At 39.5% G+C, this 18,735-nt stretch overlaps 1 protein-coding gene across 1 annotated transcript in view; it reads left to right on the plus strand.

Annotated features, from left to right (window-relative positions):
- The window catches only part of ARHGAP6 (Rho GTPase activating protein 6), a 68,279-nt gene extending 53,153 nt beyond the window's left edge, over nt 1–15,126 (plus strand). The window contains exons 9-12 of the mRNA XM_026079916.1: nt 2,162–2,259; nt 9,263–9,525; nt 11,175–11,255; nt 12,076–15,126. Of these exons, the coding sequence (XP_025935701.1) occupies nt 2,162–2,259; nt 9,263–9,525; nt 11,175–11,255; nt 12,076–12,782 (1,149 nt within the window). The 3' untranslated portion in view covers nt 12,783–15,126. The remainder of the gene's footprint in view (nt 1–2,161; nt 2,260–9,262; nt 9,526–11,174; nt 11,256–12,075) is intronic.
- The last annotated feature ends 3,609 nt before the right edge of the window (nt 15,127–18,735 follow it).

Raw genomic sequence — 18,735 nt, forward strand, 5'->3', positions numbered from 1 at the left:
TGTAAGTTAGTTAATTAAACTGGAGTAAATTGATCCACAGGAAGAAACCCAAACCCCAGCAGCTAGCAAGGAGACCATCCATACAAATCCAGTTGAGGGATCATAGATTAAAATGGCCCCATTCATTTAAATAAAAACCCTGTAACTTGTTCTCAGATGTCCTCAGTGTGCTGAAACTTTTTTCGTGTTTACTTTTATGGAACAGAATACTTTTGTCAATAATGCAAAATGTATATTTGTTTTGTTGAAAAAGTCCATTTAGTAGATTCTTATATGTTTAGCAGCTTGATTCTAAACTGGATAGTAAGTTACACACAGAAAGATGTGAACTCTGGTTTACCCTCAAATTTTATCTGGAGTGAATTCCATTTTACAGAAATGCTGTCTAAATTGAGAAGTCACAGGGTGACAGGTTCCCAAAAATGTATTCCTATAAAAAGAAGATAATTTATTTAAAGACTGGTATATAAATGCCCATCAGGAAGATATTTTTCCAGCTTAGACGCCAAATATAAAACTAAAAAAATGGAAGACAAAAAGTCATAGGTGGTTACACATATTTTTCATAGAGATTTTGGATCAATTTGAATTAAATGATGCATATCTTCATTTATTTCCAAATTATTTCCTCTCTTTTAAAAAATGTGCCCAATCTGTAACTTAACACCCTAAATACCTCCCAAACCAAGGTATTCCCCTGAGGAATCTATTAGTAATTCTATTCCTATTTCCCAGTAAATGTCAGGGAGAACAAATGGACCGTGCAGTGTGACCTGAAGGTCAAGAGATTTAGATTCTAACAAATTGCATCCAGAAGCAGATGGCACAGTTGACCCCTTGCTGAGACTGTTGTGCCTCCGGTTCCATCCATCATAGGTGAACCTGGGCTGTTAGTTCAAGTTTCTCGGATGGTTTCATCTGTTTCAATCTTGTGAAGGGTGAGCTGAATGTTCCAGTGTGATGGGGACAAACCCATTTAAGACTTGATGAGACTCATGTAAAATGCAGCTGGAAGCACAAAGCTCACTTGGGGCGGTTTTGGAGTGCCATTCCTGTTACCTGCCCAGGAGATGTTGCCATATCCTGCAGCAGCTGAAGCCATCAAGTGTTTTTAAAGTTTATCTCCATAGAAAGCACTTTAGAGAGAATTGGCAAATTAGAAGGCCAAACTCCAGATGAAGATGGCACAATTTCTGACTGAACTTGTCGCTGCTACCCGAAAACCAAACTGGCTGGAGATCCAACAGAATCTACTTGTAAACCTGAGTTATGGGTAGACAAACTCTGTAATTTAAGCAAATTTATGTCAGACAGGCAGATTAGTGATGACCATCTGTGCTATAAACACATCTCCCTAGTGCAGTAGTCAAAGGTACCTGATGGTCTGTGTGTAACTAAAATAGTGCGGCTTCAGAGGGCTAGAAACTCCATTTTGCTGTGTGATTAATGCCACTGAAGAATAATCCATGGAACAAAAATACTCAAAGTGCTCAAGTTCTGATAGTGTATAAGCAGAATTTAAGTGCTACCTAGACCCCAGGATTTGGCCATATGAACATTAAATACTTTTGAGTCTTGATTTAGAAAAATGCTGACTTACAGCAAATCTCACCAAAATGAAGCAACTGGAGAAGTTTGGAGATGGAACAGTCACTGTTAATTTTACATTTGAGAGGGATATAAATAAGAGAAATGCCATAGAATACAGATGAAGAAACTTTTTCCTTCCTGTGTAATTACATTTCACATACAAGTTTCTAAAAGAAGAGATGTAAGGTCATTTGGAATAGAAATTCATAAATGTCCACACATTTTTGAAAGGGGATGTAAGGTGAGGATGTTGAACTGGAGCTTTTGAGACTGCAATACACAAATAATCCCATTGTTGTTTGCAGATATAATGCCAAAGTGTAGTGGACAGCAATGGAATATTCAACAGTAATTAGTATTTGACATCATTGTTGTACAAAGTGATCTTTAGTCCTACTTATACTTGTGACATGAAATTTCTCTTTTAGGTGGAAGCTTGTGAATATTTATTTAATATACTCTCTATAAATGTGCTTGTATTTGATCTTTTAGAGTAAACATAGTGCCAAAATGAGTGTATGTGAAAGAATATTCATCTCTAATTAAATATTTTATGTTGTTGTCTTCATAGGTTTCCCCTGACCTACAGAATGAAGTGCTTATCAGCCTGTTAGAGACTGACCCGGATGTTGTGGACTATTTGTTGAGGAGGAAAGCTTCCCAGTCATCGTGAGTAATCTGTTTTTTCATCATCTCTGTTTCTACTGGGAATTTCTATCTCCCACTGGAAGTGTTCAAAAGGTTCTAGTTTTCCACAGCTCTTACACACTCTCTATAGCGGAGTAGAAATATGCTCCCCATTGCACTGACTCTGCCAAAGAAATTACAACTCTTGTACAGTGTTTTCTAAAGACAAATCTTGTTTCCTGATTCAAAGAAAAGATTGCATTCTGCTGCAGAGAACACAGAATTACATGTACATAAAAATATTCAGTGCACTATTATCTGACAGGACGTATTCTAGTGATCTGCTGGTTCACTTCTTGGGTTTGTTGTTGTCTTGTGCCTTCAGTAACAGGAGGCTTGTATTAGTGTCCTTGAAACACACCCCAGAGTGCCTTAACAGAATCACAGCTAGCCCCTCGACCAGGTTATTGTTCTCTTCCTACTGTATACACTTCCGACGGAAACAGGACATTGTAAACAAGGCGACTGCTGCAACATAAGGGATATGGAGAGTCTTTGGACCTTATTTAATCATATGCTTTGTGAAAGATAAAAAGAGAAAAAAAAACGCACCAGTCGCTATTGCAGTTATGATACATAATATATTCCAACTTTATGTATGGTGTATGTAAGCCTACACCCATGTGCCTTAATGCTATGACTTTGTACATTTGGATTAACAGGATTCCTGACTTTCTCACAGGACACACAGTCATTGCCTTTATTCTAGTGAGTCCCAATATACCAGACCCTAAAATCACAAAATTTGACAAGGTTGCTTTAAGTCATTTTAAAGAGGTTCCTGAGACTCTAAACTCTCTGGGACAGATTGGATTTTATCTTCCTGTGTGTGGAAAGTGTCTAGCATGTTCAGAACACAATTAAATTTGAATTTCTACAGTCTATTAGCTATGATTTTTTTTCTCTCCCTCTGAACATTATACAGTTGGATGTAACATACTAGTGTGCCTAGCTTTACAGGAAGAGGTATGAAAGAGTGTAATTACCATGTGGGGGGAAAAAAGCCTTCTTTAATTATGAAAATTGAAAAAAATGCAGAATGTGTTGTGTGTTTTAAAGGATTTTATTGACCTATTGGCTTAACCACATGAGCGTATAACGTGCAGTAGCAAATTATCACATATCATCTGATCTGTGGTAACTGTGTGTGTTTTCTTAGTGTACCACAAATACAAAGTAATTTCAGTTAGCTTATCTCTGACTGACAAAACTATCCGTGTATATTTAGTTCACAATAAATGCAGGATAATTAGGGTTACCTTTCCTATTTTCACACTTGTTTCACATTTGCCATGGGCTAAGACCACGATTAGGAGAGAGACTGCAAATCATGTGATATACGGTAATATGGTACACTGTAGAGACTTCTTTGTTTAAGCCTGTGGTTTGGAATGATCGTGTTATTTCAAATTCAAGCCCATCAAAAACTTCATGCTAGATTTCACCATCTATATACTATGGAGATGCATAATTGTCTCACATGTGGATACATGTACTAATTGAGCGTAACATTATGTCACAAACCATTGTGGATGTAACAGATTTTTATTAGATCTTGCTCAGAGTAGTCTTTAAGTTAATTGACTTTTCCCTGAGCTTCCTTGCTTTTCAGCCAACTTGCACACCTACTGGAGAAAATGGATCTTCTGTGCAAAGCTGGTTACAACTGACAAAGAGTTTTTGTAAGAAAAGGTTACTAAACCAAATAGGAACCTATAGCTATTCTAGTACCTATTTATTGTATTTTCAGTAATGGGCAGATTGAAATATCACTGAGATAGGAAAAACTGTCATTTTTCTTCTGCTCTGCTATCATGTAAGTGATTTATTCTTAATGTTAATGAAATTTGTTTTCACTGTGATTGCAACTTCTTTGTTAAGATATTCTGGTCAATTAGAGGGACTGTTGCTTAGTCTTACTGGCTAGGAGTGTGATGCTCTTAAGAGATGAATCCATTTCAGAATATAATCTCAATTTTGTGGCTACAGACAACCATTTTTTTGGTTATTTTTCCTGTAAGAAAGTGTGAGGTAACAGAGAACAAGAAGATTTGCCTAACTTTCATAAAATAAGCCTTCAAAACACGTCTATACTACTGATGGGATTTTGCTGATCATGTGCTCAAGATTAGATTCCAAATTTGGATTCCTGGAGTGGAAAACTTTGCATAGTCTTGAGACAATCTTTATCAGAAAAGAAGCTGTTCAGCTTCATAACATAGTGTGTGGAAACAACTTCAAGACTTTCTTCTCATACTAATTTTTCTGAAGGTCCTGCTTCCTCAGTTGCCCTCACATCTCTGCTTTTGATGCCATTACAACTGCCCTCTTGGCTCTAATCTAATAAAAAACACAATCTCTTTTCCTCCTCCAAGGACAACAAATCAGATGTACCTTATCGCCCACTTCTCTTAAGAGTTGAGCGTCATGAATGATGTGTCAGGGAGCTTATGGAAGTCGGTCATGGTAAAGCACTAATTGCTATTGGCAGCAATTATAAAGTCTGCTTTTGTGGATGACTTTCCCAACTTTTTTGTATGTTGGCTTGATGACAATGGAACTTGGGGTTTCCAGCTGTAAGATGAAGCTTCTTTAAACTACCACAAAATAAAATCTATTTCTTATGATTATTTGTTGTTTATCATAGTTAGTAGTCCTCTTAGAGTAAATGTGTTTCAAAGTCAGAGATTTTTCAAGTACTTTTGGATGGTGATGATGGGTTTTAATCCATCCTAACCTGTGGCACAAAGATGAGGCCATACAGTAGGCTATATGGTATGCATCAACACAAGGTTTTCAAGGCTGCAAAGGCTCCCTGAATCACTGAGGCTTCTATCCTGCTAGAGTAGCAGACACATCATAATCCCGTAATAATCCGTTTTGTTGCTGGCACATGTGTTACAAATATATGTGGAAATTGAAATTGCTCCTGCATGCTGCCAAGCCATTGCATTCTGTGAGTTGCCTCTTGTACAGCAAAACTCTTTTCCCTCATAGAAGCCTTAAGGTAAAGCAGGAATGGTTATCTTCCAAAACCAAAATGGATTTTCCTGTTTCAATGATGCCAGTAGAAACACAGGAATATCCTCAGCAGAAGTAATTATTAACATTTTTGCAGTTCAGCCATGCTAGTAGACTGCGGTGGAAAACATAAATTCAGAAGGATGCCAATTACAAAAGAAAAAAAGGTGACTCCTTCATAGCATAGTTGAGTTTTGGTTTGGAATTTGAAATAGTATTTTTGAACAAATGTGGCATAGGCTACTTTAGTAACTTTCAAAACTTGCAGTCTGATGCTGATGCTTATATGTAACAATTTTTTTATCCTTAATCTACTTCATAACCTGTAGAAGATATTTTACCCTGGCTTTTCATTTCTCACATTTAATAATAGATAATCTTCTATTATTCTTTGAGGAGTCCATGATCTGACTTTATTCATAGACTGCATACAGGAGAGCATGTATACTGAGTAGTATTTACATTTACCTCCAAATTTTTTTTCTCCAGTGTGTGGGTGGAGTGTCCCACAACTACCTAAGGGAAGGTTAATTTTGAATTTTAGGAAATAACCATTTGCTAATGAACTCAAACTCTAAACCAAGCATATGCAGAAGCTTTGTTTTAAGGAATATGTGGGAATTCGTTCTTTATTTGGAAAAATCTGGGCTGACGTCTTTTGCAAATTATGTTTTATGTTGTCATTAATAAGTATCTTAAAACTGAAAATATGAGATCAATTTCCAAGTTCAAACTATTTTATCTATTTATACATATAGTAGTTTCTTATAGTAATATTGGTCAAGTCTATGAGCATTTTATTTCATTTTTAAAACTGTTTTTTCTCAACAAGTTTGAAAATGATACTACATATAAATAATTGCATGGATTTGCTAGCAGACACTGTAAAAGAGGATAGAAACTTGAACATTTGGACCTTTCCAAAGACTTGACAGTTTCCATTTAAGTAGATTTGTATCAGGAGCTCTGTCTTGAGAAGAGGTAGACTATAACAGATCATTCAAGGTAAGACATTAATGCAGTATTTCACAAAGCTCAAATTTATGTTCCCACATTATTTCATTTGCATTTCCCTTTTCCCTTCATTCCTTGTGTTACCTTGCCATGCCTAAATGGTGGTATAACTGTCTTTGCCCTGTGCAGTATAGTTAGGTTTTGATACTGCAAAGATTTACATGTGGTAAGCTTTACTGGCTTCACTGTTAGTGTAAAGTAGATTCGTGTGTTAACAGGACAAGAAAGCTGGAGAGAGAAACATATGTTCGTAGGAAATCTACAGATATTGACGGTTCTCCCCTTTCCTCTCAGGCCTTCTTGACTCTTCTAGAATTCCTGAGACATTGCTTAAATGTTTCTCTTCTTAACTCACACTCACTGCACAATTTTTTTCAAAACTTAGGAGAGAAAGAGGATTAAGGGACAAAAGAGAGAAAAAGAAGGAAGGAGATTGATTTGTGTTATAGTTTTATATACTTCAAAGACAGTAGCTCTTCAGTATGTGGCTATTTATAAATTATTTCACCTTAGGAACATCTTCAGCTAGGAGGTGGCTGAAATTCCTATGCTTACATAGTTGAGGCATGCTTTACAGGGTTTTTTTTAATGAGTCCCCAACATTACTGTACTAACCACACTGGAAGGCCTAGGTCAACTCTACTTAGCCAAAATGGCGGCTCTGGTTTTGTGAACTGGCACAAGTTAGAGTTCAGGATCAGTTCAGGGATAGATTCCTTGCTGGTAGTTAACTAGGAGTAACCTTAATTAATTCAATCCCCACACTTTATGGTTGCTTTTATACTGAAGAATGGGAATGCTGAAAAACATAATTATTATTGTGTTTGGTGCATATATTTTATGTTTTGGGACACAGCAGATGTAAATCTGCCAGAAAAAAAAAAACAGCTTGAAAGTGGTGATAAGTTTTGTCACTATTTGTGTATTAATCTTTAGTCTGCTGTGACTAGGCTGTCTTACCACCGTATATTTTCTTTATTTTCCTTCTTCAGTTTTATTTCATTTGTCTGGAAAGAGGGCTATTGTTCCATAACAAATAATGTGCTTTGGCTGCTCACTCAGTTCAAGCTCTCTTTGGCTTTGATTCTGAGGAGGGCCAACTTTTTTCAGTACACGTTACAAGAATGAGCCACTGTGGTATCACACGTAATTAGAGCAGATATTAATGGGAGGTCACTGAGAGAAGTGTTTGACTCAGGAGAAAAATAAGCAACAGATAAGCATCTAAGAAACCAAGATCAAGGTTCAGAGAAATGAAAAATGAATAATAAAAGATATAAATTAAGGAGGACCAATAAGAGAAAAGTATGTTTGTTTACAGAGCATTTTTACATAGTCACTTGAAGCTTCAGTGACTCCCAGCATGCCTGCTATCTAAGTAGTAAACTATAACAGTTCAAGAGATCTCTGTAGCGAAAGGAGTGATGCACTTCACTCGTAAGAGGGAAGCAGCACTACGTTTATTGCAGTAAGACAGCAACTTAACAAAGTTCAATCGTAAATAAGAATGATTTAACGAGGTTCAATTGGCAAGGTTCACTCAGTTATTTACTGCAGGAAGGACAGGGTCAGATGCGTGTGCAACGGAGACCCTCCCATTGAGTCACGAGGTTCAGAATGGACCCTCTTGCTTTCTAAACTCCTTCAGAGAGGAGCCTAGGTGCGGCTGGATCCAGTCCTAGTCCCAGACTTGGTCAACGGTTCATATCTAAAGGAGTGTGTGCGAAGGAAACCCTCCTGTTGAGTCATGAGGTTCAGGCTTGACCCCTTGCTTTCTAAACTCCTTCGGAGAGGAGCTTAGGTGCGGCTGGATCCGATCCTAGTCTCAGACTTGGTCAACGGTTTATGTCTAAGGGATTATGTGTGCAATTAGTCAGAGATATAACTCAGCAAAGTTTCACGAAGTTCGCAAAAGTTCAGCATGCTATTAATCACTTACCGAGGATCTGTCGTGGGTAAGGAATCTCTCGACCTCGAGAAGTAACCTTGAGAGGCGTCCCTGCTCAAGGGGAGGTTCTGCAGTGCAGCCCGCTGCCATGCAGGAGAGCTCAATGGGCTCTGGGCTGCCCCCTCTTTATGGGGGGGAGATGATTGACTCATAGTCATATTTGCATACTAGACGGGCCTTAGTTGGTGCATGCTCAACTAGCCCCTACATACATGCTGTTTACAGGGAGGTCAGGTTGAGGGGGAGAGAGCACATCAGTGGGGGGAAAGGAGCACACCATCACAATCTCCTTCAGTTTTCTCCACACGCTTTAAAACTGAGAGTTTTCTCTGTAAGCCTGGGCTGTAATTTTTGGTGTGGTCATTTTTTGCCTTTTTTTGGTCAAAAAGGCAGGCTGTGGTGTTGGTGATGTAAAAAGTAAAATGGTAGAAGAGGCTTTAGAAGTTATCAACTGAGCCAGTTGTTTGTTTCCCCCATCAGAAATCCTATACATATATCTGGCTCTCCTCTGTAGAATATTTACCTTGTGATGTCTCTAGAAGAGCGTCCTTGCCACAGTGTGAGATGATCTAAGTTTCTGATTTCTCTGATGTGTATTACTTAGAATGGAAGAAGGGATTTTACCATACCATTTATCATCTAACTAATCTTCCCTAACGTGTCCTCAGATTTATTGTTGCAACAAGCAAAATTGTCAAGGTAACATAAGGAATTGATTCACTGTTTAATTTCCTGTGGTGAACTGTGCAACTGTGTGGGTTTTGTTTTCTTTCTTTCTTGGCAGCATCATCTTTTGATTTTTAGTGGCCTCTGCTGGCCACTTCATGGCAGAAGTTTTACTCATGGAAAATTCACTCCATATTGCTTTTGAAGTGTTTTCATTTCAGCAGTTGTGATCATATTTCTATATTTACTTTCATCTGTATGATATCAAACTGCACCTGTAGCTGTAACCATAAAGCATCTTTCATTGACAGTAGTTTGTTTATCAAAATCTCGCAGAAGCCCTGAGATGCTGCGGTCAGAAGGCTCCTCCTCCACGGGTGGAAGACATTCTTCCACAGACTCCAACAAAGCTTCAAGCGGAGATGTCTCCCCTTATGACAACAACTCCCCAGTACTGTCTGAACGCTCGCTGGTGGCGACGCAAGAAGAGGTTGCCCTCAGTCCAGACAAGCTGTACAAGGTACCTGAACAGTACACTCTGGTTGGTCATTTGCAGCCTAAGACAAAAGAGAATTCTTCTGCACCACAGGCTGGAAAAGGTAGAGTATATCCTACTTGTGTTCCGCTTTCTCAGTGAACGATGGTTATTTCTAAAATAATTTAAAAGTGTCTTCTCTCTAATGTCAGCTATTGGGAATGTAGGAGCAGTAGTGTAAGAACCTCACAAGACATGGCTGACCAACTTCCCTTCTTTATGGTGTGCCTTACGGCGCTGTGCTCAACCCTCCTTCTTAGCTCAGCCAGCAGTCGAGGTGCTTTTGGTATGGCATTTCTCAGAAGCTGGAGCTATTTTTTAAGAAAATAAAACTCTACAAATCCTGCTCTTCAGCCTTTTTGTGACAGCATGGCAGAGACTTATCTCTAGTCCTGCTCAGTAGGTTTTACATCTGAGAGGTTATGCTCCAGACTTTGGGAAAATCTGAGACTTAAAGACTTCCAAGGTTCCAAATTTGAAAAGGATGTCCTCAACTCCATGTCTTCAGATGACAGCTGTACAGCTTTACATCTGTTACCAATTACACACCTAGCAATACTAGTGCAGAGGTCCATAATTTCCATACCTATATAGGGAGTGCACACCTGAATGGTATCTTCTATAAAAACCTGTGGTTTAAGCTGACAGCTGATCAGCACTTCAGGATGCTTTTCAGTTAAAAATGTCAAAATAATTGATAAATCAGTTCATGAAATGCATGTATGTTGAGCCAAACTTTAAGGACTGTTTAGTTCTTAGGGATACAGATAGACTTTTGGTGGTATTTTTAAAACTATTTTACTTTAGAGGTACTGGTTAGGGACTTAAATTCCTTTGGAATGGATGGGATTTAGACTATTATCTCAGTTAGATGCTTTATAAATGCCACTGGGCATTTGTCTTCTGTGTTACGTATCTGAATCTCTGAATAGCTTTCAAAATTTGATCAGGTTTCTAGTAAGTTATGAACAGGAAATAATATAAAGTTTTAATGTATTAACCATCTTTTGGTTAATATGCATGACTATGATACTGGAGCATGAAGAATTAGGAAATCTCTTTACTGCCAGAGGGAATCAGCAAAAGGCATGAAACAATTATAATCCAGCGCAATGCCTGATGTGTGCTTTTCATTAAAACTCTGATAAGTGGCAGCACTTTCTTGTAAGAACCAAGTGACATTGCAGGTAGATAGAGCATACCTTACAGTGACCGCTTTGTAGCTTTCTGTGCCTTCTTGTTCATGTCTCTGTAAGTTTGCAACAGTGTACTGTAGATTTTCTTCTTTGCTTGCTGGGCTGCCTGAGAGAGCTTTGTCATTCTTTCTGGTAAAAAGCACACAAACTAACTTCTGTTTATCAAAGCCTCCTATTCTTGTTCAAATTTTGCCATTGACTTCAGGAAGGCAGTGGACTTGACGAAAATTCTACTCTTACAGCAAATTCAGGTATCTTGCCCATGTAGAACTCACAGAATTCGTTACAGAATCTAAGCCTAAAACACCAATTAACATCAATACATTAGGTGTGTTTGTGCCAGATGCACAGTAAGCCAGATGCTAGTATATGTTAACAACTCTGATATCTTACATAAAGCTTATCTTAGTTTAACTTATTATTCCATTCGTAACTTATTATTCCATTCGTATGTTTCTAAGTAATGCCTCTAAAGGGATTGATTAATTATTTTCTTCCGGCTCTTTTTGCTATTTAGATGTTTCAGAGGATCATTTTGATATCTGGGGTACCTGGCATTCAACGCTGAAAAGCGCTTGCAAAGATCCAGCAATGACAGGTCAGATATTTCTCAGAAGTTTTAAGCCCAAATCTAGTAAAGATACAAATGCATTCCTAGCTTTATACTCTTTGAGAAATCCCAGTGAAACCAGTGGGAGAATTCATGTTGCCCAGTGTTAAACACATACGTAAACCACTTATAAGATCTTGAACTTCATTTGTTTTTAAAAGGTTGATATTCAATAAAATACAGAGAAGCAGAATGGTTATACAAATGCAACAACATTTCAAACTGTCACAAGATAATTTAAAAAGTCATTTTAAAATTACTTTTAAAAGTTTTATGTCGTTCTGAAAGAAGGTAGAAGCCTTATGGGGATTTGAGAGCACTCGCAGTAATGACATAAGCACGGCCCGTGAGGTTGGAAGGCCAGGGTTCTGGCTGTGCCTCTGGCCAGTGCAGCCTTGACAAGTCACCAGCCCTTTCTGCCTTTGCTTTTCTCCCATCTGCACCCACGTCATAGAGGAACTGTGAGATTAAAACACTTTCTCCTGTTCCAGCATTTGGAAGATATTAAGTACCATGGGGCTTTATGTAAGAGTGAAGTACTAAAGTCACCCAGTCATATAATAGACATGGTTCAGAGCATAAATGTTAGAGATTGCTGAGTGTGGTAGCCTGACAGATGCAGGGCTGCTGCTCCAAGTCCCCACGTTCAGCCAGTAGCGAGGCTGCAATCCTGTCATTGCAGAGCCGGGCAATTAAAACCCCCCGCTCTCTTCTACTGTATGACGCAGGGAACAGGCAGTAACTTGTAAAGTGTCCTTCAAATGATTATGTGGCAGACTGATGTTCTCTTTCTTGCTCTGGCCCCCAGGTTCTTACGGAAACATTTACGAAAGTAGCTTGCTGCGACCCGGACAGTGCTCTCTTTCCCAAGGGAACCTCTCCATGTATTCTCCTCGGTGGCAGGGCAGCTCCTCCGAATTGGACAGCGGCAGGCAGGTCATGCGAAGGAGTCAAACCACGGCCGCCATTCCCGAATGTAAGCTCCATCCCACGGTGTCTCGGGTGTGCAGTAACCCGCAGATCGACACGGGCAGCAGGAGTTCAGACCAGTCACCTTCAAAAGCTGAGCGGCATTTGACTTTAAGCAGCGCGGAGGACCTCATTGAGCATGACTCGAAGCCGGGCTGTTTGCAAAGTTCAGCCAAGGCTTCCTACAGCAAAGAGAGGCCGCCCCCGCCATACCCCGGCCCCGCCAAAACGAGCGCTGCACCGTCGCAGCGACCGAGCGTCTCCTCCACGCTGCACTCCTTGTGGAAGCATCAGAGACCAGGCAAAGGTTCAGGGACCAGAGCAGCGGCAGGGCCTGCAGCCCCGGCGCCCGCCCTGGCCACCTCCAGGCGGGAGCGGCCGGCCCCGCAGACCCCGGTGGCTAACGTCTATTCCACGGCAGCTCATATGCAGAACAGTAAAAACGTCTCCGAGCCAGACTGGCATGACTGGCAAAGAGAGAGGTGGCAAATCTGGGAGCTCTTATCCGCTGATAACCCTGACGCCCTCCCGGAAACCCTCGTATGATCGGACTCTGCAGAACTGCCGGTCAGACCTATGCCTCCCTCTCATAGGAAAACAACAGTGACATTGGAAAACAGGGGAGCTGGCTTGTTTTATACCAACTAAATTACATTTAATTTTTTTTTTAACTTTGTTCACTTTAATTTCTTAACAGCACTGTCCAGCAGTCCATTTACAAATACAGTACGTTCCTGTTTTGCAGCAAGCTTTTAAGAGAGAAAAACAAGATGAAAATTTTAGTCTAATAACGCTGTATGCATACACTGTGTATAAGATAAAACTATTGCTTCGATGTTGCTAAAAGTGTATTTATATATCTGCAGGTCTGATGGTTGTATATTCTGTAATGGGTCTTGTATGATAATCATATTATGTTTTCATATGCAGATGTCAATCAATCATGACTGCTCTTTTTTTTAAATCACTGCACTTATGTTACCGTGATATGCATTGGAATTCTATAGAAGGTGCACAAGCTGGTTTCTGTGCTTATAAAAAAAACTGTTAAAGGGGGAAGTAGTCCTTCTTTTCACTGCCTATGGAAAAACACTAAAATAGAGTGGAACATGAAAAGCCATATATTTTATAAGGGTAGTAGTGAGCTAGGGGCGAAAATACCAAATATTTTTTCTTATAAATATATTTGCAAACAAAATTAAAATTTGATACAAGATTGTAAAAATATTTTTTTAGATTCTGATAGGAAGCAATTCAGAGAATCAGTTAAAAGCGAGGCCGTGCCTAAAACAACTAAAAGATGTAGTGCAAAGATCTGCCATCCCAGTCTAGAAGAACAGCAATTTTATGTATACAGGATATAATATATATATTTATAAATGTGTGATTTTATATATTGTTCTAAAAGAATAAACTGGAATCCAAATTAGAAAGCCAGTGTTAGAAAATCAAACCCAATAAATTGAATTGTGTAATAACTGAGAAAGAATATGGCTTTTCCTTTAAAATAACAAAGCTTCAGCATTAAGAAAGTTAGACAAAGCAGAAAGAAAAACTTTAAAGACAGAAGTATACTTACAAAAGGGAGTCACACAGAATTTCAGAAATGAATATGACATTCGGAGAAGTTCACAGCTGCTTTTCTATAAATATTGTGCCAAAGTCTGAGGAAATAATTGTACTTCGTCAATAACTGTATGTTGCATTGTTAAAAGTTGATGTTGCACACATTCTGGTGTTTTTAAGTTGCAAAAATGTTTATGGCCAGCAGGTGGCAATGTACTTCAGTATTCTAGGAGAATTTATCACTTGATAAGGGAAAGTGTATCATATCAAAAAAAATTTTTATAAAACATACTAGTCTTAATGGAGTTGAAGACTTATTCAGTGATGTTGTCTTTAAGTTCTATCTTGTGCCGTAATGACGGAATAAAAAGCTAAGTAAAATAATGAGCATATTTTTGCTCTTTTTTTTGAAATTAGGGTTATGTAAAAAATGGATTCATTTTATTACATTTCTTGAGTACATATTTCAAAAACATTCAGAAGGCTTGGGAACTTAATAACCACTTTCAAATATGACTAACATGTGCAATAACTAAGGTTTTACTTGAGTTTTGGGTTTAAAATACATCATAAAAAAAGCCTGCCCATCATCTCCATTTTACCAAGTAATAAGATAATAGCACCAACCCAAAAGAAAAGGAGCAGGATTTGGACTTTGTTCATTGTATTACTGTCAGGCTGGTCAGCTCTTTTTTTGAATACTGCATTCAAAACAAATCTGAGCTCTGTGCTTGTGGTTGTTGTAAGACTTTTCCAAATAGTATCTAGATGCTAGATGTGATAGGAAAAGGTTCTTGCATGTAGCTTTTTGCAGCAACTATCTGTTATTTTATTACCAAAAAAAACAAATCCCGATATAAAAGATAGTGGAAAGCAAGGGCACAAAAGAGCTCTCGCAAGCAATCTTCAGGACTTGCTCTTGTCTCAAAGTCATTCCAGGCTTGATGCATATTTGCTACAGTGAATTAAACCTCCTTAGTAGTCTTCAAAAAAAGGCATAGTATAAATCCTCCTGCAAAAGATGTGCTATTGTCTAGATATCCATCCCTCCATTTTAAATCCCTTTCTAACTATAGAAGCACCTGCACATTTAAACATTTTTTAGTGACTTACAGTGACGTCTCAGCTTCATAAAGAGATTGCTTTTCACCAATACCTATCTCTGTATATATCTGTATATATGTGTATATTACCATCTATATGGAGTTTATGCAAAAATAAGAGGACAAAAATGCAAATCACTGCTGGAGGACAACCTTGACTGCACACATTTCAGTATACAGTGACTTGGAAGAAAATAGATACGGAATAAATTTTGATGAATTAAAAATAACACTTGCCAAGTTTACATCATTTCTGTCTGTTATTTTCATCTGAACAGAACAGAGTGAAATTATTACAGGCATTTAGGAGTGTCAAGTTGTCCCTCTTGCATACATATCTAAGACCCAGCACTTTCCTGTTCCCACAGAAGGGTTATTCTGGCTGTTTAAATTTAGGTAGCTTTGTGGGAAGTTTAGGCTTTTCAGCAATACATGCTAGGGGCAGAGCTGCGCTAGAGCTAAAGCCCTTTTGCTTTAGGTGGAGGTTTGGGAGACTATTAGACTTAGGCAAACCTCTCTGAGGAAAAAGTAACATTTTGAAAAGTCTATCAAAGTGTCTAGCAGACCTGCATCCTCCTCGCTCCCTTCTTCACTCCCCTGCCCTCCCTGCCCCCCCCAACCCCCAAAGAACAAAACCAGCAAAAAGAAAAAAAAAAAAGGCAAAAAAGCAAAACAAAACATAGTGAGCTGTTTGAAACTCCCTGAGAAGGAAGTGTTTATAACAGGAAGTACTGGAACATAGGAAGAATAAGTATGTGAAATAGTAGTCACCGGTACTGGATAAAGTTTGGAGTTTATACAGCTGGGGTGATATGTAAGGCCCTCTTTCCCTTACCAGGTCCAGAAGTTGGTGGTGTCTGGAGTCTGAAGGAAGATTTTCATGCCTGTAGTGTAGGAAAGGAGAGTAGAGAAGACCTCATTATAAAGGAGAAGTTCTGGCCAAAGGCTATAGTGATGTGTAAACACATGTCAACATCCTGAAGCCAAAGTAGTTTGTAATGAAACATGTATGGCACACTAAATCTAGCATTACTAAAACCCAAACTTTCTTTAAAAAACACCATTTTGACTTGATTAAAAGCAAGTCAATGAAACTAGAAAAAAGTTATTTTATCATCCACATTTAGGACAATGAAGGTCCATATTCCAAGGTAAAAGTCTATGATTCAGAGAGCCAGTGTTTTATAGCAGCATCTGGAATCATTCTGGCTATTTAGGCACTCGTTTTATCCAGATAAACTTATCATGAGTTAAATTTGGTATCCCTGTTTTCCAGTATCCCTTGCTTGCTGTTGCAGAGGTAGAAACTCATCGTCAACACAGTGACAAGTTTCTCTCTGACTCTCATACTCCACCTGTATGTGATAACCTTCAGCGGTGCTTTGAGACTCAACATGCCCACGTTGCGGCTGAGGGATGGCACATGTTTATACAAGGCCCTGCTGTTCTCCCAAGCTGAACTTCCACATGGGTCCCTCGCTGGGAGACTCCAGCCTCAACCCATTCCCTGTTTACAGCGCATGCGCTGGTTTGTGTCCATATCGATGTCTGTGTCCTAAGATACGGAAAGGAAAACAAGGTGATGGGAGGGCAAAACAAAAAACCATTAGATACTCCCAGAAAATGGGGCAGTTCTGGGGGATGTGACACTAGCAAGGGTCAGTGCTGGTGCCCAGCTGAGGAGCTAGAAGCTGACCATCATTCTAGGCTGAAATGTTGTCAATGCTTAGACCTTAAAATGGTGCATTATTGAGTAAATAGAGACCGCAGTTGCTGCCATCTTTGAAAACAAGATGTGGTTGCACAGTTGACCTACAGTTGACTCACCTGATTCAAGACCATGCTCTGCAGCTCAGGGGGAAATTGCCACCTCCTGCTCCTTGCAGCTCTTCTTCATCCACCTACTACGTCCCTTACATCAGCTTTTGCAACTGTGTAGCTGTGGGAGGAATCGCAGGGCTTGTTGCTCTGACTGAAACTTTCCCTGTACAAGGAAGACATAAATTTCTGGTAGCTCAGTGCTTGACACAAGTGGTAGGCACAAGGGAGGAGTGGGACAGGGTCAGAGACAGCAGAGGAAGAGGAGGGTGGGACTGGCCATTCCTCCTGGCAGCAACCTGCAGTTAGCTCTGACTGCTCATGAAACTGCAGAACTTGACACTTTTAAATGTGGAGGCAAGAACTTCACCAAGCACTTGAGGCTGCCTTTGTGTTATAAATTTAAGCAAATTCAACTGTCAGCTTGGGTGAAATCTTGAAATCTTGAAAGCTTGAAATCCCTGAACTGATCTGCTGTCTATGTAAGGGGCCTAGGCTCCTAACATGGCACAATTTAATACCACGCAAAATGTCTGTGCTATTGAAATGACATCGTACAATGGGCTGGAATTTATGCTTAAAAGGTCTGTTGTTGTTGTTGTTTTTTTTTTTTTTTGGGGGGGGGGTTGTTGTTGCTTCATAGGAATCAGCCAAGGTAAATATCTTCAATATTTCAGCCTTTCTGGAGCTTCATTGTATTCTGTGGTGCTGGTCTGGCACAGGGTCATGAACTTCTTTCTCCTCTAGGAAACATACAGGATGCCTGAGTCTTACCTTGCCCTCTCCCTCTCTCTCTGTTTTTTCTTTGCATTTCAAAAAAAAAGAAAGAAAGGAAAAAAAAGAGCAACTTCACAGAACTGCAAAGTGGGGGAAGTGATTCTTGATTGCCTAAAGAGTATCCTGAGATCAGTAAGCCCTTTTACAACATCAGTGAAAACAGCAAACTATTGCTGTGCTAAAATTGCTTTAGGGGAAGGAATCTCGGTGTCCAGACAGCGCTGCAGAGACTGCAAAGCTATTTGAGGCATGTAGACACCCAGAGTGCTCAGTCACAAAATGAGCTGTCTCCTAGAATAGCATTGACCTAATCTTTCTGAAGTTTCAGGCATCTCTAGAGGAGGTATCTACATCTGGGCAAGTCCTTTCCAGGATCCCTTTTTATTCAGTGGAGAGGCAGGTGTGCTATGATCCATATGGCCTATACAAACCTCCCTTTGAAGGATGAGGTGGGTTGGTCCCTAGAAGATCCCATTTCTTTGCACTGCCTACAGAGGAAGCCAAAATGACCAGCCCAGTATAGTCCTCTTTCCTGTAGCCCTCCAAGTTTCACTGAATGAGTTCCACCTTAAGGGTCTGGTAAAAATAGAAGATGTGTGAGAAATGGATGGAGGGTCCTGGCAACAGCAAGAAGGGGGGGAGGGAATTAATAAAGCCATTGTCGAATACCAACAAATAATTGCAGACTACAGAATGGAAAGCAAAACGTCTGGCATGCCTTTGCAGCTCCTGGGAGAAGCTAAGCCCACCCTGAGACTTTAGCAATGTTATGCTGTTCCCCAGGTTCCCAGGCAAACCTGGGCCTGGCAGGGCTGGTAGAGACAATTCCCCTCACATGGGCCTGGCAGCTGGCAGCCAGGAGGAGCCATGAAGCTTAATTCTGCTAAACCCTGTACAAACTCCAGGTTTTTTTGGAAACTGCAGGAGAGACACTGTGAGGTCTGGAATTACATTTATTTATTTTTCGACAGGAATTGTTTGTTCACTGAAAATTCTTGTTCCAGCTGATCTGAAAGTGTTCATGAACTGGACCTGTATTTAAACAATTAATTTAACCAGCTCAAAAATGAATAAGGGATTTATGAAAGCGACTGATTTGGGGTATTTTAGAAAAATACAGGGAAGCATGTTTGCATTGAATTGCAAGAGGCACTGGCAAATGGAGAAGGGGAGATGAAAACTCTCATGAAAGACAGATTTTAATCCTCTTTCTGTCTGCTGCTGAGTAAGCAAAT

Source organism: Apteryx rowi, unplaced genomic scaffold (assembly GCF_003343035.1).
Source record: "Apteryx rowi isolate R43461 unplaced genomic scaffold, aptRow1 scaffold_504, whole genome shotgun sequence".
NCBI lineage: Eukaryota > Metazoa > Chordata > Aves > Apterygiformes > Apterygidae > Apteryx > Apteryx rowi.